The following is a 26,122-nucleotide window of genomic DNA, read 5'->3' on the forward strand; positions in this document are numbered from 1 at the left end:
CTCTACATTGGCCGAAATAATCTGAATGCACGAGCCAATCCTGGAGCCCCTAGCTCGGCAAACCTGTCCGTGGAACGTGGCTGGGGGAAAAAGAAAGCCTATTTACATCTCTCCCCTCAAGCCTGAGGTACTTTTTCAGTCGCATCATCTTCCAGATGAGTTATTGGTTTCGGGGAACAATACATATGAAACCTGTAGTCGTATAGAAGGGAAAAGCAAGCGCTTGAGTCTCTGGTGTCTATGCCCAGTATTTGACACGGTCTAACCATGCCGCTTTCGTCTGTCGGCGGCATCATGCCGCATTCGAAATGTTCCTTTTTCGATGCTGGACTGGGCTGTTTGCCGTGAACACGGTCAGAACACTCAAAAGAAGCCGTCCTTTGCGGACCCTGAGTGAGAAATATCGGCCCACCCTGTGTTCCTCTAAAAAGGAAGGGCTTTCACCCAAACCTCTATGCTGAAGACACTACATCAGATTTGCCAAGTAGCGTTAACTGGAAATACATGTCGCTGTTGGATCGCAAGAGCATGAGTGCAATCGATTGGGGCAGCACGTGTAAACGAAGTGTGCCATATGCTGGGACGCAGAATGCGCCCCCAGTTACTGGTGCCCGGAATTCACTAGTCCTTCGATTTCTCAACTTGCTCAGGTTGTTACGTCATGAAAATGAACCGCTCACTTCTTGCAGTAGCAAATTTGGGGACATATACACAGGCAGCAAACAGCGAGCGCCTTGTGCTCCTGGGGGGGCCCCGCTCTTTTTGACAGAGACCGCACCCTTGAGAATAAAGCCTCTACATTTCTGATTTGGGGAATGAGAGAGTGTTTCATTGTCAAAACAGAGAAGCGTTGCGTTACTTTTGCCTTTTGGGCATACGTCACGTCGATTCGGCTGCGCCAGACCCCCAGGGCGGAAAGCCACTTTCTTTTGTACACCGTGCTGGGACTTTTCTTGACAATTTTCGCATTTCTTTATGCACTTTCGGGATGCAAACAAGGAAAGAAGACTCAAAGGGCTCCACCTCAAGCAGCTTGCAGCGAGCTAGCGCGCCTCAAAGAGAAGCCAGCATTTAGGAGTACTCGGCTGAGCAAATCTAAGGGAAGAATTTAATCAAGACCGTGGTGTGAGCCTTCTGCATCATTTTTTGGTTTCAGACAAACTCGGGGCCTTCCAGGTTGGCTTCTGTCACCGGTGAAACAGTCTGGTGCACGAGGTGCTGCTGCCACTGCAATTGTCACTTGAAGCTGCGAAGTACCGAATGCAAGAGGCGTATTTTAGTTGCCTGCCGCCACAAAAGACAGGAATTCAGCATCTACTTGAAGCATCAAAGAGCAACTACCTCGAGCGACCTCCTTCCCACCCCCTTCCAGGTTGTGACACGGCCCTGCAGTTCTGCAAAATGCGGGGACGCCCGAATGCCTGTGGCAAAGATGTATACTGAGGGACATGGGCAGACGGAAGCCGACGAACAGCATCCAGACAGCCAGCCGCTGGCTGCCGCAGGCTTTGGCAACAAAGCACGCTGTACGGCAGACACCGTCACTGGAATCGGTGCAGAATCTCTAAACGCAGAACGAGGAGAAGAAAGTGCGGCAAATGATGACGCAAAACCAACAGAGGCTGCAGAATCAGGCGGAGAACAAGCAACTGCACCTACCGAAATCACGCCAGCGGAAGCAACTACAGCAACTGAAACAGGCAAAATTGTAGGACCTGACATGCATGCTGGCCATTGCAATGAAGTAATTGATTTATTTGCGGCCGGACGTGTACAGCAGGAATTAAAGCAGGAGCATGATGTCGGAGCAGCCATGTCAGCAGTCCTGGCTGCGGCAGCTTCGACAGGACATATGCCCGAGAGTGCCCCCAAAACTAATGAAGAAGACAGCCGCACCTCCTCTGTATTGTCAAAACTGCTATCTGCTGCTCTGCGGCAGCTTTTGCCATGGGTCCTCCCGTCTGCGCTTCGGGGTGCCACTGCGGCAAGCGTCAGAGTAAACATATCTAAAAAGCAGCTGACCTTAAGCGGTGTTTCTCTGCAGCCGCAGGAGCTTACATCACTCGTGGGAGCCCCTCTGCAGTTGCTGCACTGCAGCATAGGTGACCTTCAACTGCAAATGGGGAAACAGGGGGCGCTCACTGTAGCAGCTGCGGCGTCCGTCGGGAAAGACACGACGACCTCTTCAGGTTCATGGACAACAGAGAGGATTCCGGCTTGTTCCTCGACGACACCACTTGCACCAGATGAGCGGAACAAATACGATAGCAAGAAAGATTCAGGTTCTCTGCTTCTTTCTCTGAAGGATGTCATTGTTGTATTGACACCAACGAGACCAACGGAATGGTCGAGGGACCAGTTACTAGGATTGGCGCTTCGCAGGCGGAGATCGCTGCTTCATAGTATAGACAGCGAACAACAGCAAAAACAACTGCTACAGCCTAGTGGCCTTTCAGCAAATGTGGCTGGTGTGATATCCCACTGGATCGACCGCCATATCCAGTGGGCCTCTGTAGAAGTCCTTAATTTGCATATTCGTGTCGAATGCCTTGTTCCCCTTTCCAAAACGAGCAGCAGCAGTTGCACTAGGGCAGCTTTCGCTTTAGGGCTGCATTTTAAGGAGCTGCGTATGCGCACCGTCCCACCTGAGGAGTCTAATGTTCCACGCGCTAGCATGAGAAGGGAAGAACAACAGGAGAAACGAGGGATCCAGGAAGCTGCAGCAGCTTCTCTTCACCAAGCCACTACAGAACCATTGTTTGAAGGTGGCAGAATTGAGGGACACAGTAGCAGTAATAAAGACAGCTTCTGCAGTGAGTTTAATGTCAGAGGCTTCTCCTCTTACACTCAAAATGAGCTGCTTCTGCTGGCACCGCACACTTGCTGTGTAACTGAAATGATCGAGAAACTCCGCGCTTCTCGAGTGTTATATCGCCAGGAAAATGAGTATCCCCGCTCAGGGCGCAAAGAAGAAAAGCAGCTGCAGTCTGAAGAAGGTCGACAGCGCGAAGTAGATTGTCGATTCTCCTCAACGAGCAAATTTTCGCCTACTGGACAGCAGCGCCGATGTCGCAGAACGGGCACAAACAGCAGGTGCCTTTTGGCTCCTGTGAATGTATACATATCTCTAAGAAAGAAGGGCCTGCTTGAAGGCAACCTTCCCAGTGGCAGGAGCAGCAGCAGAGTTGAGGGCGTTGCAGTACGGGAGGACAACGGGAGCTTCATGGATAATTGCCAGGCAGCATTTAGTCAAGGGAAGCTCTTTACAACAACAGACCCTGCCTATATCGCTACAGTCGATTCGGAGAGCCTGCAACTTGCTGTTAACCCTGCAGGCATTCGGGGTCTTCGATGGCTGGTAGCAAGCTTTGAGGAGCACCGCAGAGCCATTGACACAGCTGAGGCTGTCCTCAGCCTTGTAAGACCATTCGCGCCATCTTGCACTGGTCAGTGATCTTGCGAACAAAGCATGAGGATGACAAACTCAGAGCGGTAGCAGGATAAAGGAAGACACTCATGCAAGACCAGCCCAGCTCTCCTTCTCACCAACTTGTATGTGCGCATGCTGATCCGTAGTTTTTTGTAATTTCTTCTCCTTTACATGTGTGTTCAGTGCACGGAAATCCCGGAATTTGGTGGCGATTCGCGATTCGTGCGGTTTGCCGCTTGCAGCGCGAGATGAGCATCACCGCGCGCAACGGTTACACCAGTAATTCACAAGCGACCGTGTCTACGGAGGGACTTTTGCCTGTCGAAGAGACCCTTAAGTTGCGCCTATGCGCCGAAAAATCCGAAAAGTATCGCTGCCTGCGACGCCTGCAGCTGCAAGGCACGTTAACACCGACGCAAGAAGAACAGTTGCTTCACCTGGCAAACACTTTACCGCTACCACACCTCCTACAAGCTCATTCAGCAGCAAGGCAGGATCTCGTGGAGCAGCAAGCGGAAGTGACAGGAAGAGCCCTTGGGAAGACCTGGGCACACTGGCTCCCTGTTTGGGGGAAAAGAAGGTCGCAACAAGGCTCAGGAGCTACGAGAAACACATCAGCAGCCGTTGGCTCCAATGAAACAACCCTTAGTGACCGGAAAACGGGCTGCTCTGTTCGTCCGTCCGTGCCTCCGCTTTCTCTGCAGGCGATCTTAGATCAGAATAGGCTGCAGCATCGACGACACCAGGAGCGGGGAGAGCGGAAGACACAGGGGAGGGAACTGCAGCAGCAGTGGCAAAACAACCGGCAGCATGAGCAGCTGGGAAGTTCTGTAGAGGGGGCGCCGCCAGGAGAGTTTGATTACTTTTTCGATGCTCGTTCTCAGGTGCCCTCTGCCTTTGCTTCGGGCTCGAGCGGAGCGCTTTGCATCTTTGCTAGAATGCTTCTAGTAATCTAGCTTGAGTTACGCACTCCGTAGTTGTTTGGTGACAGTATTGGTTCCCATGGCGCTGACGTGTGCTGTTGGTGCTGCTGTGATTCGGTTTTCAGCCCGCTACTGCGCGCTTCGCAGGCGACAGCACTTCAGTGCTTCAAATAGAACAAGGAGCAGTATCCCAAGCAACGCTACCTCTCCCAGCCGCAAGCACAACTCATTCACCTCAAAGAAGCCACAGAAAAGAAGAACCAAGCCATAGGCTCCCTCAACTTCAAGGGTTGACTGCATACGGTGGGAGGGCCAATTCCGAAATCGCGCGACAGGAGGGCCGTGAATGCCCCACGATTCCGGTAACAGAGGTGGAGCCCGCTGTTTGCGCTATGAACATTGCCGAGAAAGAAGACCCACGCAAAGATTCTGATCTTTCGGAGGCCGATGAAATATTCTACGACTGCTTGGACTTTCAACCCCCGCGACAGTCCCAATCGTCACATGAAGATACCCCACCAGCAGCCGCAGCGGCGACTTCAGCTGAGGTAACTAATCCGCAAAGCGAAGCGCACCCTCGCTCCACTTCCGCACAAGCTGCTCACACGTTGTCAGCTTCCGTGCTGCTGCGCTCTGTTTCCGTCACCTTCTGCACGGACGTACAGCCGCTTCGAGAGACTGAACTGCAGCTGAATCAACAACAGCGCTTTCCTCCACAGCAACAGAAGGAGTCACAGCAGACAGAAGACAACTATTTAGTGTGCAACGTAGGCCCAGTCTGTGTGGATGGCCTCATTGGCGACGATAAGGTAACTGGAAGCGTCTCCGTAGACTACCTGAGGATCAATTACAAATGCAGGGGTCTTCAGAATGAGCAGACTCTGATGTTTGAGGACAATAAGATTGGAGATAAGGCATTGCTATCGGTGCAAATTGCACAGAATTGCGTTGGTACTGTGTTTGAGGGGCAAGTGGATGGGCGCGACTCGAACTTCTTGTCTCTTACGATCCGTCGACTCATTTGTATACTTGATCCAAAGGCTTTGGGGGGATTGGCAACTATCCAAGAACGATTTACTGCTGCTGTTGCAGAAACAGCCTTGGCTGCATTCTCGCAGCAATGCAGCCTTTTGCACCTGAAAGGAACCACGAAGAGAGATTGCACATGCACTAGGGAGGCTCGTGGCGGCTTTCTTGGGTTCCAGGTGACAGCAGGCTGTGTGGGTCCGCAAAGACAGCTGATTCTTTCTCCTAAACGCCAGCAGCAACTTCGTGAGAGCGCTTTGCTGCGATATGCGGTTTGTATAGAGGCCCCAACAGTGATCGCCCCCGCCTTGGAGGGAAGGGCCGTGCTGTGTCATCTTGGAGAGCTGAGAGTAAGCAGAATGGCCTGTATTTTTCCCCTTTTTACTTGCCCCTTCCATTGTGCTCTTTCTGAACTTGAATCTGGTACTGTAGTATCTCACATCAGGCTGGCTTCCCCTTTCATCTTATCAAAGAGGTACTGCCTGTAAGCTGCAACATCCGTAGAATTATGCTCTGAATCAACGCTTTTTCTCCGATTTTACTTCATCCGCCTATTAGTGGAGCTGCATGCAGGATGGACGCTTACAACGCTTTGTAGGGTTTCGTTTGACATTCGTGCATGAAACGCAGGTCTGCAGCGCGCAGCGGAAGCAATTACTACAGCCCACTGGCGGAAAGGAAGATGATGCTGAGTCAATCAACCTTGAGTTTTTCGACAGCTTTTTCCATGAACGGTATGGCCACCGCTTTACTGCTTCAACAGCAGGATCGCATGCTGCTGGGGCTCCGGCAACAGAGGCCTCCTGTTTTCCTGCCACAGCGCGCGCTCGCGTCTTGCGACGCGTCAGCGTTATCACCTACCATGGCGTGCTGCTGAGAGATTCCCACATACTATTCCATAGCGATCTAGAGCGGCTGAAGAAGGAACTGGAGCCGCTCCAGTCGTATGACTCAAGCAGGAGCAGAAGTGGCCTAGGTGCCTGGTGCTCCTCTCAGAGGTCAAGCAGGGAGCAACGTCATTGGGAGCACTTGTCCCGGTCCCAGAAATACAAATTTGGTGGGCATAGAAGGAAAATTTGGCATCGTGAGTCCGGTGAATCCAGGAGTCGCCCCATGGATAAGACAGAGCATTCTTTACCCCGGGGGATCAAGGGTGTCGCCCAGCCCATCCTTCTCCCCTCCGAGTTTAGGGCAGTTGTAGAGGTAAAACACATTGACGTTTACGATGCCAGGGAGCTTTTCCTGCCTCGCAAGTTGAGCCGCTTTCTCAAGGAGCAGCAGCAGCTTCAAACACAGTTTTTCAGCTCCTCCACCACTGCGGTCGGTTGCCATCCGTACCGCGGATGTGACACAGCAGAGAAGAAACAAACGGAAACTCAGGGAATGATGCCGCAGAATTCATTACAGGAACAGAAACATCACCGGCCGGAACAGTATGGCATCCGAGCCAGCGACAGGCAAACACAGCTGCGCTGCGAAGTACAAGTAGACATAAATGGAAATTTTAGCGAGGTCGAGATCTCTTTAAGTCACTACGGATGCGCTACTTTATTGAGGTGAGAGGACGCTGATGTTGTTCTGTGGATTCGAAAGTAGCACTGCCACGGTTTGGTGTATTTTCAACTTCAAAAAATCTATTTCAACTAACTATATGTTTAAAGTTGCATCTGCTTCTTTTTACGGCCTGCAGTGCCATCAATTTCCTCAAAACAACCTTGTTGCGGAGGGAGACCGCCACTTCATCCAGGGGATGTGTGGACTCAAGCTGCGGCAGAAGAACTGTCTCGGATCCAGCGGCGGCTGGTGGCCCCAGGACAGAACTCAGCAGAAGCCAAAGGGCAGATGGGCACACTGAAGCCAGTGGCATCATTCCAATATACGTTTCTGGTTCTGTTGAGTGTGAGAAAATGACTGTGTTTCTTAACAATCTTAACAACAATGCAGATATGCCGCGAGGAATAGACTGGAACGAGTCAAGTTCAACCATGAGAGATTACCAAGTAGCTGTAGAAGATGTGTTGCTGCTTCGAGCCATCAGTGTGCGTGGACGCTTCAACAGCAGAAATACCATGACTATTCAGCAACTGCAGATGAGCCAGCTGCTTCTCGAACAGCCATGCTTTCCTGTGGCGTGCCCGAATCGGTACATACTTCGTCTACCATCATCAGGCAATATTTCAACAATCGCATACTTTAACCCTTCGAGCATAAGTCAACAAGCGCCAAGCGTACTACTCGAATTATCCAGCGGTATGTGCAAGAACTCAGCAGCGGCCACTTCGTACTCTTGTGCTTCCCTGTTCTTTATGCGCCCGATGGCACTCAATTTCCGCCCCACCCCAGTCTCTTGGCTCTTGCGCTTTTTGAAGGCGCCTGCATGGCAGTCCGGTAGCATAAACAGAAACAGCGTCATCGGCAACGACAGCCACAAAGCAACTGGAAACATTAAGGGCGCTCCACAGGACTACAGACTCGCCGGGAAGGCCACTGAGTGTCTGCAGGAGTTTCAGCTCGAAACTTCGGCCTCTGCGGATGGCTGCGAGGAAGTTCAGAGCCGTCAGGGAGAAAGTGCAAAGACCCCTTTTGAGGTAGGAGACGATGCCCCACCAAAATATGCCGCAGAAGCCTACAGTGACCCAGTTTTGCAAGATATAAAAGTTAAGTTTCAGAATGTGGATATTTTGTGGAGTTCCCGTGGCGCTGATCCACCTTTGGCAACGGCGGCTTTGTCAGCAGCTTCCATGAATCTTCGCCTGCATCGTCATTCAACCAAGATTACAGCTAGTATGCGGGATTTCTCGCTGCACTGTGTCGTCCCTAATGTCGAAAATAGGCCGTATTCGAACTGCGTTTCAGCCAGAAAGCAAGCCCGCCGCGCCAGCGTGCAACCTGTGCAAGCAGCTTGCTGTGGGATCCTCGGATGTAGCGCGAAAGAAGTGTCCATCGATGAGAGATTCCGCTTCAGGATTCGACTACTAACAACGGAAGTTATTGGTGTGGTTCCTGGCAGCGATAATGCCTTTAGCGTTTCTCTTGACTCGATGCATCCATTGTCACCCGAGTTTTCTGGACTCAGCTCAAGCCTGAAGGTTGAACTAGGGACTTATCGTGTCACATATGTACACTACCAATTCTGGAGACTGTTTAATTGGCTAATAGAGGACTTCTTCGGCACTTTAATCTCTTCGCATGTGCCATCACCAAATTCTTCGAAAACAAGAGGGCCTGCGAGCAGATCAAGCCCCCCAGAGGCTGCACCAAAGCCCATTCAGCACTCACCTTCTCTACAAGACCTAGCGAGGCGTAGCTTTCTAAAGTCCGAGGCAGGAGCCAATAAAAGGGCGTTTGTTCTGCCTGCAGCGGAGGGCGATGGGCAGAGTGCGGACACTAACAGCGGTGCATTGGACAGAAAATCCTTCATAGTCCCTAACGAAGGACTTCAGCACATTTTCTTGCTTGCTGATGCAGGAAGATCAATTCTCGGCATGACGCCGCTCTTTCAGCAGCAAACGCAAGGCATTGAAGAAGGAAACACTGGTGAAGAAATGCTACAACGCCTTTTGTTACCGGAAACCCTACCGTTCAATGTCTTCCACTATGAAGTGCGGTTCTCATGTCCCCGTTTACTCCTGCCGGCAGCCTGTAAATCCAGCGGTACTCGAGCCATTTTTTGGCCTCCAACCTATTCATACTGCAAATGTACTACGGAGCATCGCGTAGTAGATGATTCTTGCTATCGCAGGAGAGATCGAGCAGCGGGTGGAAACGTTGGCGCCTGCAGCGATTGCACAAACTGGATTACGGATTCAGAGAACTCGAATCTGGTTGGTGCTCGGCAAATCATCTGTCTTCTCGACAGTGTCACAGTGACGAACTCCTGGCGCCTCAGCAGAAAGCACGGAATTGTTGAAAGCATCAACGTGTTTTTTGAGGGAGCGAAAGCCTTTGCCAACGTCGACTGCTGTGCACAATCGTCACTGGGGCAAACAACCCTGCGTCAGCAACAGGCTTCTGGTGCGGAATTTCGGTCAGGTTCGTGCCGCCGCTGTGCCAGCCGCGACTCACTGGATGCCCTGCCTCCAGCCGAGGCGCCGGACGTCGACACGTTTGGAGTCCCTACAATAACACCATTAGAAGCTTCAGAGTCCACCTGCAGGGCCTCTGGCTCCCCTGGAAGCTACCTTTTCGGTAGCGCTGACCTTATGGTCCGCGTGTTACGACCGGCGTTGATGCGTTCTTCGTCCCATTGGATACGAGTGGAGGCAGGACTGCTACCCGTTAGCCTTGACGCACAAGCACTAAGACTCATTTTTGAAGTTTTTGAAAACAATTTTAGCACCAGAGATCACTACACTTCATCAAAGCATACAGTATTTGAACCGCAGGCAGGAAGCCTACGTGAACGCAGTGGAAACCACCAGACTATCCAAGAAGTACAACACGCAGACTGCGACACGGAATCAAAGGCTGAGAAGTGCTTCCCCAAATACCCACTGACACCAGAAGGGAGGTCTACAATAGATTCCGACAAGTACGGTAAAACGGGAATACTTTTGCAACGATTGCAGGAGCAACAAACGCTGCAGGGACTGTTGGAGCCGCAGGTGGACTTCGTGGAGCTTTTAGAGGAGTGGGGACATGAGACGTATCTCTTGGAACTAGTTGTTCAAGGGGTGCACCTTGCTGCCTTTGAATACCCCGTCAAGAAGTATTCCCTCTTGCTGCGGAAGCAATGTGGCGCTTTTAGGAGCCGCATTTGGGCTCTGAAGCAAAACCAAGGACGACGGCCAAAGTTTTGCAGTGACAATTGTCCGAGAAGTAACCTCCCGCCTTTCGGTGGGATCGAGTGTGCTCAACGAAGACCTTTTCTACTGCTTCATGCGACGCGCCTGAGAGTAAGATTCGACATTTAATGGTAATTCTTCTTTCTTGGTGGCGAGATAGCTTGTCAGACGTGGCCGGGTTGCTGTCTTCCTAACGTACAAGGAGGGTTCGATTGTATGTGTTACATGAGGTCCAGACAGGACTTAACGTGTTTCTGCCATTTTTGTGTTTTCACAGGCACAGTTTCGATCGCTTCAGTTGCCTCCACGCCAGGCCGAGCAAGTGGGCTTGCTGGTAAGCACTACGTCTTCAGCTTCTCAGGGCAACCACGAGAAGCGGGACGGCGAATATCAGTCTGAAACTCGCCGTATACTACCCCCTCCAGTCAGAGGGACATTCCTAGGAATGAGAGTTGGCTCATCTACCGTATTTTCTCCGGACCTGGCTCTTCCCTTTTCGGTGGTTTTCACGAATAGCACATGCCCTCTGGGGCTCTTACAGCAGCAGTTGGAGCCCCTAGCAGAAAGCATTCGCCGGGCGGAATCAGGATCCATTGCGGCAGCCGTACAAATGGGTGACAAATCATTGGGCTCCGAAACCAGTGCATTTGGATGCCGTTTAGGGGACGCACAGCGAGTAGAGAGGTCAGCAAGCCAGCTACCAATGGACTCACCTAGGCTGCTACGCCAGGAAGAGCACCCTCTATTGACGGCTTTTACGACTCCATGGATTGACCCATTGCATCTAGAAGATCAGATGAAAGACATACAGAACGAGGAATGCGAACCAACCTCTCGTTCTTCTACGCAGACCCGTGCTGCCACTGCCCCTGGCCAAGGCCATGTTTCTTGCTGTAAGGCTTCGAAAACTGCAGACCGAACTGACTCAAGGGATGCCGCCGTCGAAATGCCATCATTTAGTGGAAAGTATGTTCCTCTATTCCGCTGTGGCTTGCAGCATTCGCCGCAACAGAAGGGTCAGGATGGAGTTCTTCCCAAACTGTTGATGCCACAGCAGGCAGAGCTGAGCGTGTTCTGCAAATGGGCGACAGCAGCTCCAGTGACACCGCTGCTCGACGACGTAGTGCATAATATCCCAGAATGTCGAAATTTGACGGCTAAAGAGAGACTCCTTATGGTTCAGCGGCTGCTACTACAACGTCAGCGCCAGAGGAAACAACAGCGCATCTCATTATCGTCTGAAAGAACCCGGTGTGTCTTAACTTTGCCTTTAATCACTCGTATTTCTGGCTTCTTTTCCGATTACGAAGCAACAACTGGCGCAGTGCATCGGCATGCAGCGGCCTTCAGAACCGGCGGAGGCGCAGAAATGATACAGGGGAATAACTGGAAAAGTGCAAATCACCAGAGCCGTGTGGTATGGCCCATGAGCTGTGACATCACGCACCCAGCCCAGTCCAGTTCTGACGATAGTCAGGCTACTTTTGACAGTGAGCCACCTTATTGTTCTGCCAGGAAAGTTTGTTTCAACTGTCCCGGTGGAAGGCGATGGATGCACAGAGGAACTAGCAGAAGGGGAAGCGATAAAGAAAAACTCAACGATGCATCATGCGTTGCAGTTGGAGACAAAAAGCTAGGCACCATCAGTGGCCGCCATGCTTTAAGTCAACTAAGCAACATTGATCCCGCAGTCTGGGCACGCAGTAACAGTCTTGCCAGGACTGCTAGCCATGATGCATTTTCTGTCTCCGGAGACGACCGAAGAGATATTCACCTCACTCATTTTGGAAGCAAAGCTCTTGCCCTGTGCCAGTCTTCCTTCGCCTCAGTCAAGCGCTTTGCGTCAGGGCTTAGTAGTCAGAGCAGTAAAGATGCTCTGGGCGCATATGTAGAACACGGCTTAACCGATTCTGAAGGCGTTGCCAGTTCCTGCGAGAACAGCGAACTACAAAAGTCGGAAATTGACGATAGACATAATCTTCAGCAGTCAGGTTTCTTCGGCATTTGCGCAGCCGTGCCACCGTCACAGAAGACAATGCTTCCGCCTCTCCAACTGACATCAAAAGACGTAGTGATATATCTGTCTGAAGCATCAGTACTTCTGCCTGTGGATGGCACCGAGTATGAGAGCGGCTCCGTGCTGCTTCGTGGTTCAGTCAATGTGCGGAGACGTGCAGATGATATTCTAGACCCCATAGCGCATTGTAACACCTCTGGCGGCGCATCAGCTGCTTCTGGTGCTTTTGAGCATCTTTGGAAGTGTGATAGCGCTGGCGACAGAACGTTGTGGGGAGCTGTAAGAGCAAATATAGCATCTGCTCAGGAAAAGGAAACTGGTGGCGCGTTGCTTCAGCAGCAGGAGCCTCTCAGGGAAGCCCAGCCTAGTTCCCCAGGTAGCCTACCAGACAAATTTTGCCCGGGCATCCGAGGTATTGACATTTTGTTGCGAAAGGCGACGGTTACATGCTTACGCAACAGTAAGCCGCTGCAACAAATGGACGCTAGCACGACGGACTTTCTTAGACGCCACAAGCACCTACAGCTACGGCACTGGAGAAGTCTGCGGCGATTAAACTCTGGTAGTAAACGTACAGGCGCAGCATCCGAAGCATTTCCAAAGCAAAGCCTTCAAGTGCTTGGAGTGCGCGAGGTGGCGCTTGACGAGCTGAGGAGTGCTACCGCGCAGGCAGAAGTGGAAGCGTACGTAAATGCGTCGGACGTCGCCACCGTCTTGGTCCAACACACTGCTGACAGAAGTACACTTGCAAATGACACGCCTGTTGAGAAGTTCGCCAAAGTCCACACTAAATGCAAGATTTCTGGACCGGTTGATCGACCTGTCGATGCTTCAAAGGCAGCAGACTCAACGGCTCCAAGAGTGCTTTTACAGAGTAATGCACGGATCATATGCAGTGATTTTAGTGCTCATTTAAGTCACATATCCACTCCGCCTACTTTTTCCCACCAAAGCCAAGCAGAATCCTGCTCAGGTGGAGTGCTTCATGGACTGAAAATCTCTTCGAAATCTGCTTCCAACAGCGCCTCGAAAAATGCTTCTGAAAGCATAGGCGTGCATAGCAGCTGTTGCTCGCGCATCACGAAGGCCATGAGATCGAGCAGCGCCAAAGTGGATACAGGGTCCTTGGGGCGGATCTGCGATTGCTGTTGCCATCATCCACAGGAGCATACTGTTCTACACGTTGGCCCATGTGAGTTGGAGCTTTCGTACTTGGACTGCCTCTTAATTTGCAGGTGCGCTGCTCAGCAGATACGCCAGGCAGAAGAGCAGCAAAGCAGGAGAGAAAGACAGGTGGCCGTTTTCCTGCGGCTTTTCCACCACGGCTTGGCTCTGAAACAGCAACTAGCAAGGGGCCAGAGGCTCAGTCGGAAGCAGTACGTGGAGAGTGATCCGACGCCTTCTGTAGTCACAGAGGGACTCTCCACTTCGTCCTCCGTTCAACGTGCAGCTTTCACGGAGGGCAGGCGAGGCACTTACTCGAATCTGCGGCCAAACGCGCCAGCGCCTTACGCAAGCAGAAATTTGCACACTTCCCCGTCGTTTCCACGACAGAGCCGTGTGCTTGCCTGCTTACCGTTATTACGCGTTACGCTCCTCAATGATCACCTAGATTGCCTTCAAGCTCCTCTCTTGCAGCTATTGATGCTTGACAGTTGTTTTTCTCGGGCGTGCTCTGTTTTGCCCCCTCTTCGTACAGAAGCGCTGGGCATACTCCGTCATCGTCCTCAGCGAGAACAGATCTCTTCTGTAAATTTGCTGGAGGGTTCGCTGTTTTTGTGGGCCTTTAATCCTCTCGCTGTCGCGTTTGAACCGGTAGTGGAGTCGCTACCGTTGGCTCTCGTAATACGTGAAGCTTCGTATTCACTCATGCAATACGCGTATAGATCGCGTTGCGACGATGATAGTCAGGCGCTTGCTCTAAGGCACTGCGGTGGCCGGACCGCGGAGTCCGAACATCATTCTTCGTGGCCGCCTTCGTTCCTGCACAGACGTGGGGGAAGCCAAGGAATCTTACGGAAGCCGGGTCTCTTGGTTCCTTTCGGCACAGCACCTCTGTCGAAGAACCCTAGCAATAGCAGCAGCAGCCGCTGCGAGACCCGGATAAGGGACGAGTCAACAGACTCAGTGGGTCGTCTTCTTCCTCACACTTCGAAGAACGCTGCAGATCGTGAGACAAGCATGTTTCGAAACCAACAGCAAAAGGGCTCCAGCGATACCGACCGACTTGCCACCGCACAACTTTACATGAGGCAGGGGCTGGAAAGCTTGCACAGGGACGCAGACAGCGTCACCACTCACTTTGAAGGTGATGAATCATTCGTGCTCCAATCCGGAATCAAGGGGGCTGCTGGATCTGAGAACCGCGGTGGCACACTTGCATGCTCTCCCGATGCCACCTCTACTGCAGAGCGGTACTTGGGTATTCTGTTGTCATCTACGCCAGGGAGCAGTATTGAAGCTAACTTGTCTCCATTGTTGTTGCAGTCTGTAGTAGGGAGCCTCTATAAGTGGTATTGTGACTTTGCGCACCACATGCAACAGCCGCAAGAAGGGCACAGACAAGCGCGGAGGACCACTCCCTGTCAAGGCCGCCTTGCGAGGAGGCGTAGAAGTCCACAAGTCCTTCATCGACATGTTTCAGATTCAGATCAACAGCAGGCCCGGCAGCTACAGGAGCAGCGCTATAGAGCTTCGCATCACATAGAAAGCCATTCCGCAGGGGAACCAGAGGATTTCCACGAACGAGAGCCGCAAGCATCTGTTGAGAGAACGAATGATTGTCTCGGAGTGCACCTTGGTTTAAAGGTTCATCGAAGATGCTCATCATGCTCTTTGGAGGCCTCACCCAGTGGCTGTTCGCCATTTGAGGACACTCAAATAGGCATGCATGAAAGCGTAGATCATGTACGCGATTATGCAAGAAAGTCAGCATCTAAAATAGAAGCCGATGGATCAGTGAATGAAGACCGCTGCCAGCAGGAGCAGAGACCACACCTGGAGGCAGCAGACCCCAAACGGGGCAAGGTCTTCATACCTTACCATGTTGTGAACCAGACTGGACTTCACCTTGGAATCCTTCTTTTGCCCGAGGAAGCAGCTGCGAAAACGGCTCACTCAGACGTTGGTTCTGGCAGGCGCACTATTAGCGCAGTCGACGCAGAACAATACGGGCTCCCCCGTACTCTTCGGTTGTGCCACCGCCACAACAGAAGCACATGGGGAACTGGGCAATATAGCAGCAGTGATGATAGCAACAGCAGCACGAGCGAAGCAGAGATTGGACGCAGTTTAGCTGCAGCCCCTGTATGTTGGGACTTTGGACCTACTCTACAGAAAACGCCTTTTGGATTTTTTGGATCCGCGATAAGCACGCCAACAGTCAAGTCAAGCGACACGGTGACCGCGTCATGCCCACCCTCTCCCTCCACTGTTCATGAAGCCGAAGACAGCGGCCTCCAGAATTGGGAATCCGCTGCCCGGTGGGAATGGCTGAGTCCGTCGGAAGAACGTGCGTTGACGCAAATGAGGGTTTCTGTTGGCACAGCATCAACTGCTCATGTTGCACTACAGCTTGCTGATCAGGCTGCGGGGGAGTTCGGTGCACAACAGCCTCTACGTAGATCTACTCTAAAGATGAAGGGGTTTTGTAGAGCGGCGGAGAACAATAATGAATCTTTGGACGGCTTCTCCAAGAAGTGGATGCTTGGCATGCCAGTACCGCTCGACCGCATCGGAGTCTACATTCAACCTTTGCCAGAGACGAAGATGACGGCACTTTCTGGAGCATCCCCTGCTAAGTCAGCTGTTAAGGAATCAGTGCCTTTTGTAATTTGCCGCCTCATCGCCAGTGCTGGGACGAAGCAGCTGTTGGTACAATCTCAAGTAGTGCTTCGCAGCTCCTGCAGCACTCCACTTCAGCTTATGTTATTGCCTTTGATTGAATCCCTTGGCCCCAGCCAGCAAGATGAAGAGCTGAGACTTCGAGAGAATGGCGGAAACAAAAAGAAAAATGAGTGCCTTCTGTTACTAAAACCCGGAGAAACATTGGCTGTACCAGTCAACTGTAAGCCTATGCGGGCCCGTGCCAAAAGTTTCACTATGCAGGCACCACGTCAAGGAAACAGACAGTGATGACATTATCTCTCTAGCATGCCCTGTTTTCACAGTCTAACGTCGGAATTCTGTGTGCCACTTCTGTAACTGCTCAGTTTGTTTCACAGGAAGATTTCGAGTCCGGCCATTGCTGTCTGGGGCGACTTTCACATGGTCTAAGGAATTAAGTCTAGACACATTGTGGCGGGTTGTCGAGGACCAGCAACACCAAAAGTCTCACGATGAAGCAGCCAGTGAAGCGAGGAGAGATGCAATTAACAGGCAACTGTCGAAAACCGACTTATTGCGGTGCAGCCCCTGCATTAGCAGCACCGGCAGGAGTTGCAAAACAAGCAGGCATGCGAAAAGCACTGGAGAAGAATGCTTTTTGGAGCAACAAGAAGTGCAGAATGTCCCAACGAAACGAAGGCCTGACTACCATATTGTGGTCTCTTACCGACAGGAGCGGCTTTTCCACACGTCTTTCTCTTGCATACAGCTCAAAGTGTCATTTGAGGCTCCCCTGCGCATCGCAAGCAACATCCCGTTCCCCATCAGGTGAGATTTCTCAGGCATCCCCATGTTTTTCTTGCTTTGATCTACGATGCAGTATGCATTCGATTTTCACGAGCACCAATGCGAGATTTTTGCCAAATATGGCATTTTTAGATGGATCCAATGAATTTGGGCGATACCTACAGATATCGCGTTCAATGTCCGCTACCCGTGAAGGCTGGGGAAGATCCCCCCGAGGACTCAGAGGGAATACTCCAGTTGAATGAGCGGCGACGTGTGCATTCGCTCCCTTTAACAGGTACGCTTTAAGCTCGCTTATTTTACTTTGCCTTGAAGGAACTCAGGAGGCCCTTGAATGATAATCATTTTGGTTTTGTAGTTAGCTTATATTCTTGTCAACCAGCAGGCAGGGACAGATGAATAGTTCTCTGTTGTAGCAAGCTGCTCTCAGTTGTTCAGTATTGTGTTTTGTATTTGCCATGGCGCAAGTGGTTTTAGTCAAATACTCACTTTGATGCGTGTTGCAACTTGTTAACATATGGTGGTTGATTGCAGGAGTGGCTTTTCTTTCCATCTCACTGACAGAAGGCCAGTGGTCAAAGCGGACTCAAGTACAACCACCACCACTCCATCGGAGGAACCCTTCATCAAGTATTCCTTCACAAACGCTTTCCAGCCCTTCGGCAGCTGTAGGTTCGCACTTAGGGGCTGGTCAGGCACCAGCAGAATGCGTAAGGGACGATATTCTTGAGAGCCTCAAGAAGGAATCTTCAGGCGAGACAGCAGCAGGAGAAACTTTTATAGAGGTGAGCTAGTTCAAAATTTTGTTCTCGCCAGGGGTTTCTCCCAAACAAACATGCTTCACTCCTACTCTTTTAGGTGTGCCATGTTCTACTTCCCATCAGGTCGAGTGTTTGGACAGGCGATCCTGTTCTGTCAAGCTGTGGCTCATCTTTTGTGAATCTGACGGACGCTCCCCCTCCTTGCTGTTGCATGCCCCTGTGTGGCTGGTGTCACACATTCAGTGGGCATTCCAAAGAAAGTGGCTGCAACAGCCACGGAAGCTAGACAAGCCAGACTCTGCAGAGGAGAGAAATAAGAAGCGGCCTGCTGTTGAGTACAGTATCATTCGTCGTAACACCACCACAGGCGCAAGTTGGGCGATGCAGGCAATGTCAGCTGCGGCTGCTGCGGTAGACCTACAGGGGGACACAAGGCAGCCAAAGCCGTCCAAGGTCCCGAAGTTTGAAGCTTCTTCTCGCAGCATCCTCACGCAGGACTGCACCGGAGATATACGACTTCTCGATTTTAGTGTGGGTCAGGCAGTCCTGAAGGCGGTAACGTTTAATCTGCACATAAATGCTGTGGTAGTCGACTGTTCAGTCACGTTAGTGAATATCATTGTCCACTGACAAAGAAAACGCTGCTTTCGTCCGACTATAGCAGTGATCCTAGCGGATTCTGCTAGCAGTGGTTTAATCGAAGTACATCTTGCAGCCAGGCCTTTGGGACGGGATCTGCATTCTCGCTTCTTGTGTCTGTGTTCCTTGACGTCGTGTAGACATCTTCCATTCGTGTGGAAGCTGAAGGGATAGGCTGCTCTGAATACTTGGACGTTTGGGGGGAATTTCCCAGGAGGCTGAGTGTGGCTGCAAACCCCTCAGCACCGCACCAGACCTACGAAACTTGCCCTCGCATGGTTTCAAAAGAAGAGCAAGACTGCACGAGCTCTCCTCAAGGTTCTGAAAATGGTGAGGTAGGCCTTTCTGACACGAAGGACACAAGCAGAGGCAGCCAAGCTGCCAGGCCGTCCAGACTGGAGTCTGCGCTCAAGAATTCGATGGGGGGGCCCTGTTTAGACGTGGTTGCTGCAATATTGGAGGCACCTTTGCCTCTTCTACGCCCTGTGCTCTTGCTAACGCTTTCTCCCATGTACACAATAACAAGTCGGTGCCACTTCCCCATTAGAATCCGCCAAGCGCGGCCAAGCTGCTTCTTCGAAGGAAATACGGGGGCTTCTCGAGAAACTCTTGGCTTCACTATGGAGTTGCAGCCTCAGCATACTGAGCCCCTTGTCTGGCAGTTCAACTACGGCATCCGAGCCATACAGCTACAGGGGTGAGCATACAGCGATATTCTGCGATTCATTGAAGCTTTGCATAGTTTTAGTGTTTCTGGCTAGCCGCCTTGGTAACAGTCCTACAACGACATGTATGTGCGCCTAAGCACGCACCCAATGCAGAAGACAACATTTCACCGTTGCTGGGATATACAATATTTTCAAAAGAACTTCCAGCTTGCTGTGGATTTGTTCGTATGTTTAATTAGTCGACGCACATTTGCCAATGGTTGCTGCGCCTGCAGACTGGTGCCCAGCCTCTGTTGGTTACAAGAAGGTTGCAGTCGTGGGAGAACAGCAGAAAGTGTCGACAGCACGTCAAACTCAATGTGGAGCACGTGGTCGGGCTACTCTCCTGTGTGTCGTACTGGGGAAAATTGGTGCATCCGTATACCCAATGTACCTCTTAAGCTACCGGGAGCCACCCCTTCTGCCTTCAGAAGACACGGAAGCGCCGCCAGAGGAGAACAGGTATCTTCCAACTTTCGCCAAAACCGGGCTGAAAGCCTTCCGAATCAACACAAGCAACCGCCGCGAAGGTTACAGGCCAGATGGCATACGGTGACGCCACAAGATTTTTTAGGTGCGCTTTTGCGTCGGGGAGTTTCAGTGAAGGCCTCTGGAAATTTACCTCGCCGTCGACAGCAGCCTCCAAAACAATTTATGAATCGGGCTTATGCCGCTCTAGGATGCTCGTCCTTGCGTTTAGAATCAACAGCAGGCCCAGCCAGCACTGTTAACTTGACGATCCAAAGAGAGCAGTTTGAATTCCGGGACGTTGTCTTGATTTGCAACGACACCGCGTTACCTCTGATGCTGCGCCAGTGCCGCCACAGAGGCAGTCAAACAGAAGGTGAATCCGTCCAAGTGGGCCGCCGGTCGTCCGAGATGGCTCAAAAGCTTGGCCTCCCACAGGTCGCGGCTTTTGGGGTTGACTCTGTTACTGCAGCGGTCGCTGAATTATGGGGAACAGCAACGAAGAGCGAAGATCTGGAAAAGCGCCAACTGAGCAGCTTTGTTGACTCAAAGAGCTTTGGTCAGTATGACAGTAGCAGCGAGGGAATATCCAGTGGTTTAACCCAACAACTAAACATGCTTCTAGAGGAGCAGCGGCGGGCAGAACAACAGCACACTATACGACAGCAAAACGGAGCTTCACTTTTTCATTCTTATGATGCGGTTCACATATCTGCAGCTCCCAGTGAGGAGGGTGTCCAGCTGCTTTTAGACCGATTGGCTCTCATTGCTCAGGCCGCTGCTTCTGAAAGAAAACCTTACCAGCTACAACAACATTGTGTCACTGATGCTGCGAGCAGCCATGTCGCGGTTGAGCAGTGTTGTTGGTGCTGGTTTGAATCTGCTGTAACAGAGGAGTTGTGCGCAGCAGAGAAAAGCGCCAGAAAAGACACGTCGACTGCAACGCTTGACGCAAGGCTGTCGTCTGTGTGGCCCCTCCCGCAACTTGTGCTGCCAGGGGAGACTGTAGTATTTACTTGGGATGATTATCGCTGCTCGCCTTGTGTAGAGGTATCTTCCTACCCGTGGTTGCAGTGGCCGGATAAGGAAAGCCCTTCTTCTCCGACAACTGAACCTACATCCAACGCAGACCCCGAAGAAGTTTTGCCCGGACCGGACTCACCTTCGTTGAGTCAACCGTTTGTTGCATGCATTCCTCTCGACACCAATGTTCAGGGAGTCGTGCCGCTGCAGTCACAGCCGTCTCCAAACTGGCTGTTCTTCAGAGTTGTTCGCCACGAGGAGAGGCTCCTTTTGCAAATCGCCCCTGTAGGCGAAACTCTGGGGATAGCCAGTGCGAATCCTTCAAATGCGGCGGAGAGTAAACAGGACGTCAGTGCTCGAATGTGTAGCGAGAGCTTCAATACACCAGTGCGGCTGAATACTGCTGTTTCATCTGGGATAGATCATTCTTCTCGGGTAGAAAAGAACATCGACCATGTGGCGGTCTCTCCAGATGATGTGGATATCCATTCTTTACTTATCGTGCCACGGTATCTTCAACTCCATCATGTTGCGACGGATCTGACGAAAGACTGCTCTCGCAGCGGCGAAGCCAGCAACGGCGCGGACCGTGTGCCCGAGTGGTCATACGCCTCAATGTGCCGGTTCTCTGGCACAGTTGCAGGCTCATACGCACCTGACCAGAAGACAGCTTCAGCTTCTGAACAAGTGTTTGCTTCTGCTAAGTCTGGTAAGGAAGATATTGCCAAGGCGACAACGATGCTTCCAGTGAGGCCAACTCCTGATCCCCCAACATTCGAGCTACGTGTTGAAGTTCCTCGCCTGCAATTTTCTGTCTTATCCCAATGCCCCGTCACTGACCCGCTGTCTCGCCAGGTACGCAGCTCTTTCGAGGGCTAAGAGAAGGGAGACTGTTCAGTTCAAATGGGGAAGTTGTGGCAGGTTGATGAGCCTATATTTGCAGCGGACTGTACATGTTGAAAATGTGTAATTCACAGTTGCGTAGTCGCGGAGAGAGTGAAACTAGACTTCCTCGTTGCGCATTTGAGGGGATGGTATATTCTCAAGAGCAACGCTAGAAGGTTTCGCACTCTTCGTAATTTTTCATTTACTTTAGACATTCCGCCTTCCGGAGGAGCTGATATTGGTAACATTCGAAGGTTTGTCAGCCGCTTGTTTTTGGAGTCCCTTCCACAGCACCGCTGCTTGCAGGATACAGGAGCTGCAGGTAATAATTTTATCTCTACTGCGGGCATTACTTTATATGCTTTTTCACCACAAGCCAGCGACCCCCAGTGTCCTAATTTTCGCCTGCTCCTGCAAATTTTTCTTACTACGTGAAGGCGTATCTCTGGCTGTGTGTGATCCTTGCTTGCGTTTGCTTTCATAGATCGATTCCATGCACTCGCAGGCGTACTACCCGGTGTTGCTCCAAAGAGCTCCTCCTATGCTTAACGAGGTTGGCCACATCACCTTGTCGCTTTATGCTCTGGGTGTTGAAGCGTTGTCTCGTAGACTTGTTGTTTTTCACGGCATTTTTTACCGATATTACTGTTTCTTCAGGTCACTCCCAGCGGAGAGAACAACTGCTTGCAACTGCCACAGGCAACAACTTTGACGGACAAGAGTCATAAACTCGGGGATATCAAGACGCAGTCACCTATCAAGAAGACTCCATGTTCTGAAAAAAGAAATGATGCCGGTGCCCTTGTTCAATTCTTGTTGCAGCAGCGAAAGCCCTTTTACGGTAGTCATGATGGTGGGGTCGTCATCGTTGACAAATGTAGCTTGTCGCTTCAGGTGAGACAGCATACAATAAGCTCCTGCTCACAACTTCTGTGACGACGCGAGTACAGGGCCCTTTGCACACTTTTTGATCGCGCGCAACAATCCGCTATTCATGCTAGCATATGTCTGCAATGTTTCTTGCAGCCCGTCACCATCAAGATTGATTTAAACATATTCTATCTAGGGTCTGAAGCCATAAGCTGTTGGCAGTCTGCCTGGGCAGCTGCTACTTCATCCATGAGCCTACAAGACTCCAGCAATGCACCCAGTGATCCAGAGAACGGGGACGACACAGAAACGTCTCTGGCTTCTGCAGACTGGCCTCTTCTATGCAATCAGAGTGCTTTGTTGGAAAGTAAAAGCCTGGAGCACCACTATTCTGTGAAGAGCGGAATGGCATGGGCATGCAGAAGCAGCAGAACTTGGGAAACGCCCCTTGCGCTTTTTGTCTCCAAGATCACCAGAACAAATGTGTCATTTGCTCCCTTTCCCCTGATTGTCCGCCCATTGCTGTGCAACCAAGAAGAAGCGGCTTTCCAGAAGGAGATGCAGGAGTTCAAGCAGCAAAGGCAACGGCGCTATATTTTTCGGGTGCTAACGATAGATAGCACGTGCATTGTCCTATCGTTTAAGGCAGACACGGGCGGCAGCAGCAGCGCTTTGCAGCGCTCAGTTGTAAGTCTTTCTTCCCTTGAAGATGCTCGGTTCCAGGTGGATGGGCTGCATGTGACAAGCCGGAAGCTTATTGAAGATCTTAAGGCGCTGCAACAAAAGCAGCAGCCGCAGACGGAGCAAGATCTTTCTCATATCGTGCAACTAATGAGGCACCACAAGCAGCCAGCTCTCTCGCTGGAAGATGTCGTAAGGGTACTGCGGTACTTTTATCAACAGCAGTTCTTATCTCATCTGTCGAAGATTTTGGTTTCTGTAGATGTTCTAGGTAGGTCGGGAAGTACTGCATAAGTTTTTAAATACTACTCGACACAACCACCTTTACTTAGCTTCGCAGGGTTCCACCGTCTAGAGTTTCTACCTAATTCCACTCAGAGCAAAGCATCATGTTACCAGGCTTTCTCTGTTGCCCCTGTTTTAGGAAACCCTGCCTTATCGCTTGCACACCTCCAGGCTGGTGTGTACGCCCTGGCCAGGCAGCCCTGGGAAGCTGCTGAGACTGGTGGGGACGTATTCGAAGGAATGATTAGGGGAGCAGAAGACTTCTTGAAGCACACTGGTGAGGAGCCTGGTGGGACTTGGGTTTCTACCTGCTGCCGTCCTGCGCGGAAACCACTGCTCGTAGGCAATAATTTTGCCGCAGTCCGTTGAGTCTTCGCACGAGCACACAGCGGGAGGTGTATCGCCACCTTCTTACGGCCGGGCAGTGTTGGGGCTCGTGGGCTTTCTTTCTATCGGGGCATTTTTACTGGGTCGTGCGTGTGCCAGCGTCTACTTTTTCTGCATCTGTTGGTGTGCTGACTATTCTTTTATAGCGTGGCTTATGCATATTCTCCCCCAGATTCGTGCAAATTACCTCGTGCACAGGCTATGGCTTATTTGGAGGCATTAGTCGGATGGCAGGAGCCGCGTCTGATTCGCTTGGAGCACTTGCTTGTGACGAGGTCTACGTGAGCAATAGGAAGAAGCAAGGCAGACACAAGGCACGAAACGTGGAAGAGGGTTTACAACAGGGTGTTGAGGCCCTTGGGAAAGCTCTTGCTGGCGGCTTTACAGGTATGCTTCGACAAGAGAAAACAGGCACCGTCGCAATTTCGCTTTGCGATGTAGGCCCTGTTCACCGCAGCAAGTTTGTTCCTCGCTGTATATGTGAGTCATGCCACATGTGTTGCATTACATTTTCTTTAGATGTCTGCTTAGGAGCCCCATATCCCGCTGTCTTGAGTGAATCTGCAGGTTTGGTGGAGGAACCGGTTAGGGGAGCTGCAGAAGGCGGCTTTGAGGGGTTGCTCCGCGGTGCTGGGAGAGGTATTGCGGGCTTTCTTGTGAAACCGCTAACAGGAGTGCTCGACTTTGCTCAAAAAACCGCTGAGGCCATTAAGGTGATTGAAGCATTTCAGTGTTCGCTTTCTTTCTTCTCGACGGCCATCAAAAACAGTCTTATCTCACTAAATACTGTCTGTTTGAGCATGGATTGTTTTTGTTCCCTGAATGGACGGAAAAGTACCGAATGATCTCTCTTCAATACTGCGTACTCGTGATTAGTGCGCTGCGTTCCCATAGGATGCCTCCCAAGTAGAAGGACGACAGCGCCCAAGATTTCGTCTTCCCCGTTTGCTCCTCGGAAACACACGCCTGCTTGTTGCATACGACAGCGAAGCGGCGAAAGCCAAAGCTATCCTGGCAGAAGCCGAAGGACAGTATTGGTGAGCTGCACACCATCACAGCAAAAGTGATTCATTGGGGCATCTGGAGGGAGGCGCTCATAAAGCACACGGGCAAGAGCGTATGCAGCAGTGGATGTTTAACCTCCATGTACGTCTTTTCGTTTCAGGGAGAATCTACCAATTCTCTTTTTCGCTCTGGACCGTCTCCTTCAGTGTCTCACACTGGTCACCGAGAATCATGTTTTGCTTTTCAAGTACTACGCGCGAAGCTCTGCAGAGCTTCTGTTCCTTGCGCCAGTTTCGTGTTTATTGGCTGTTGGTCACTGCAGCACAGTCAGCAACATTACGAGCAACAGCGGTGATAAAAGCAGCGGGAGGACTCGAACCACTACTGCAAAAGAGCGCCATGCTGTGGTGCTGCAGCTTCGTAGGACGGGAGAGTCGGGAGTTTACTACCAGCAGCTTGTGTATTCAAAATCTCGACTGCAACGGCATATCATGAATTCTTTGAGACAGCTGTTGCTTCAGTGATGGGTACATACTATTCCGTTCTCACTCCGTTTGCATCAAATTGATCTAGCAACGGACACGGCAGGTGGCAGGAAACTCAGATACCTAGTCGGTTTTCCTGTGGAAGCACAAGAGGAATGGACTTGCAGTCCTGAATTCCCGTCTTCAGTGCAGTTTGGTGCTTATTGATTTTGAGGGTTCATATCCACAGGTGTGTCTAGGGAGACTGCTCTACTCATCCATTCTGAAATAGAAAAGGGGAAAAAGGGAGGGACCATTCTGTCTCTAACGCTCTGGTTTTGGACTGGGTTCCCCGAAGCAAGCGTGCAACTTTGCCTAGGGGTATACCAGACAGGGGTATCCCAGACGAGAGTTGCGATATACCTCTGTAGCCGGCGCCTATTTTGCTGCAGTTGACTGCATAATTGTAGTGATTTCTCAAACTCTATTAACCAGCAAGGAAAGAGTCACTGTCAATGTTGGACACGGGAAAACGCTTCGTTAGAAAAAATGGTCATATCTCATCAGCCCTGCGTCCAGATTGTGCTGCTGAGGTTTCGAGGCTGATTAGTTGTGATGTCCTCTGGTGTATCTCGATGTTCAGTTGCTCGATACTGGTTCCTTTAGGCTTTGAGCTCTACCTGGCAAATGCACTGTGGAGCCTTCTGTGGTAGTTCTGTTCTCCTGTGGTTTGAAGAACTATATATTCCGGCACCCTTAAGTAAAATTAAACAGGCGCTTCCGCCACAAGGCTACGAGCTGCTATCAGCCTTTGTTTCTTCAATGCCTCTCTCGTAGATGTTTAATCCACCGTGTTGGGCTCAGCTGGGACCGGGACTGCTCAGCTGGAACCGGAACTTCACGGGGCCCAGCTTCAGCTCGGCCAGATTAAGGGCAAGTTTCCAAACTCCCGAAAGATAGACGAAGCAGAGTTTTTCTGGCGCCATGTTGTGAACAGGGAAGTTACTACGTAAACAAGCTCACTCCTTATCGAGAAATGATGTGATGAAATCCAGGAACGGATCTGGAGACCAGAATTGCCAGTATCACGCAAGAACTGTGCCCTTTCCACAAAAGGGTGGGCACAATCACAATC

The 26,122-nt window shown here is 51.2% G+C and overlaps 1 protein-coding gene across 1 annotated transcript; it reads left to right on the forward strand.

The window, feature by feature from the left end:
* Nucleotides 1–1,417: 1,417 nt before the first annotated feature.
* Nucleotides 1,418–25,047, forward strand: ETH_00020050 (uncharacterized protein; the record flags this gene model as incomplete). Its single annotated transcript, XM_013375869.1, has 20 exons — nt 1,418–3,446; nt 3,614–4,314; nt 4,479–5,729; nt 6,010–6,935; nt 7,070–10,274; nt 10,441–16,246; nt 16,392–16,833; nt 16,977–17,089; nt 17,347–17,597; nt 17,697–18,128; nt 18,353–18,909; nt 19,156–21,265; nt 21,780–21,848; nt 21,953–22,189; nt 22,322–23,117; nt 23,271–23,408; nt 23,717–23,905; nt 24,086–24,231; nt 24,413–24,555; nt 24,684–25,047. 20 exons carry the CDS (start codon nt 1,418–1,420, stop codon nt 25,045–25,047), a joined length of 19,905 nt encoding a protein of 6,634 aa, XP_013231323.1.
* Between the last annotated feature and the right edge of the window lie 1,075 nt (nt 25,048–26,122).

The sequence above is a fragment of the Eimeria tenella genome, genomic scaffold, assembly GCF_000499545.2.
Source record: "Eimeria tenella Houghton genomic scaffold, Eth_scaff3, whole genome shotgun sequence".
NCBI classification, from domain to species: Eukaryota; Apicomplexa; class Conoidasida; order Eucoccidiorida; family Eimeriidae; genus Eimeria; species Eimeria tenella.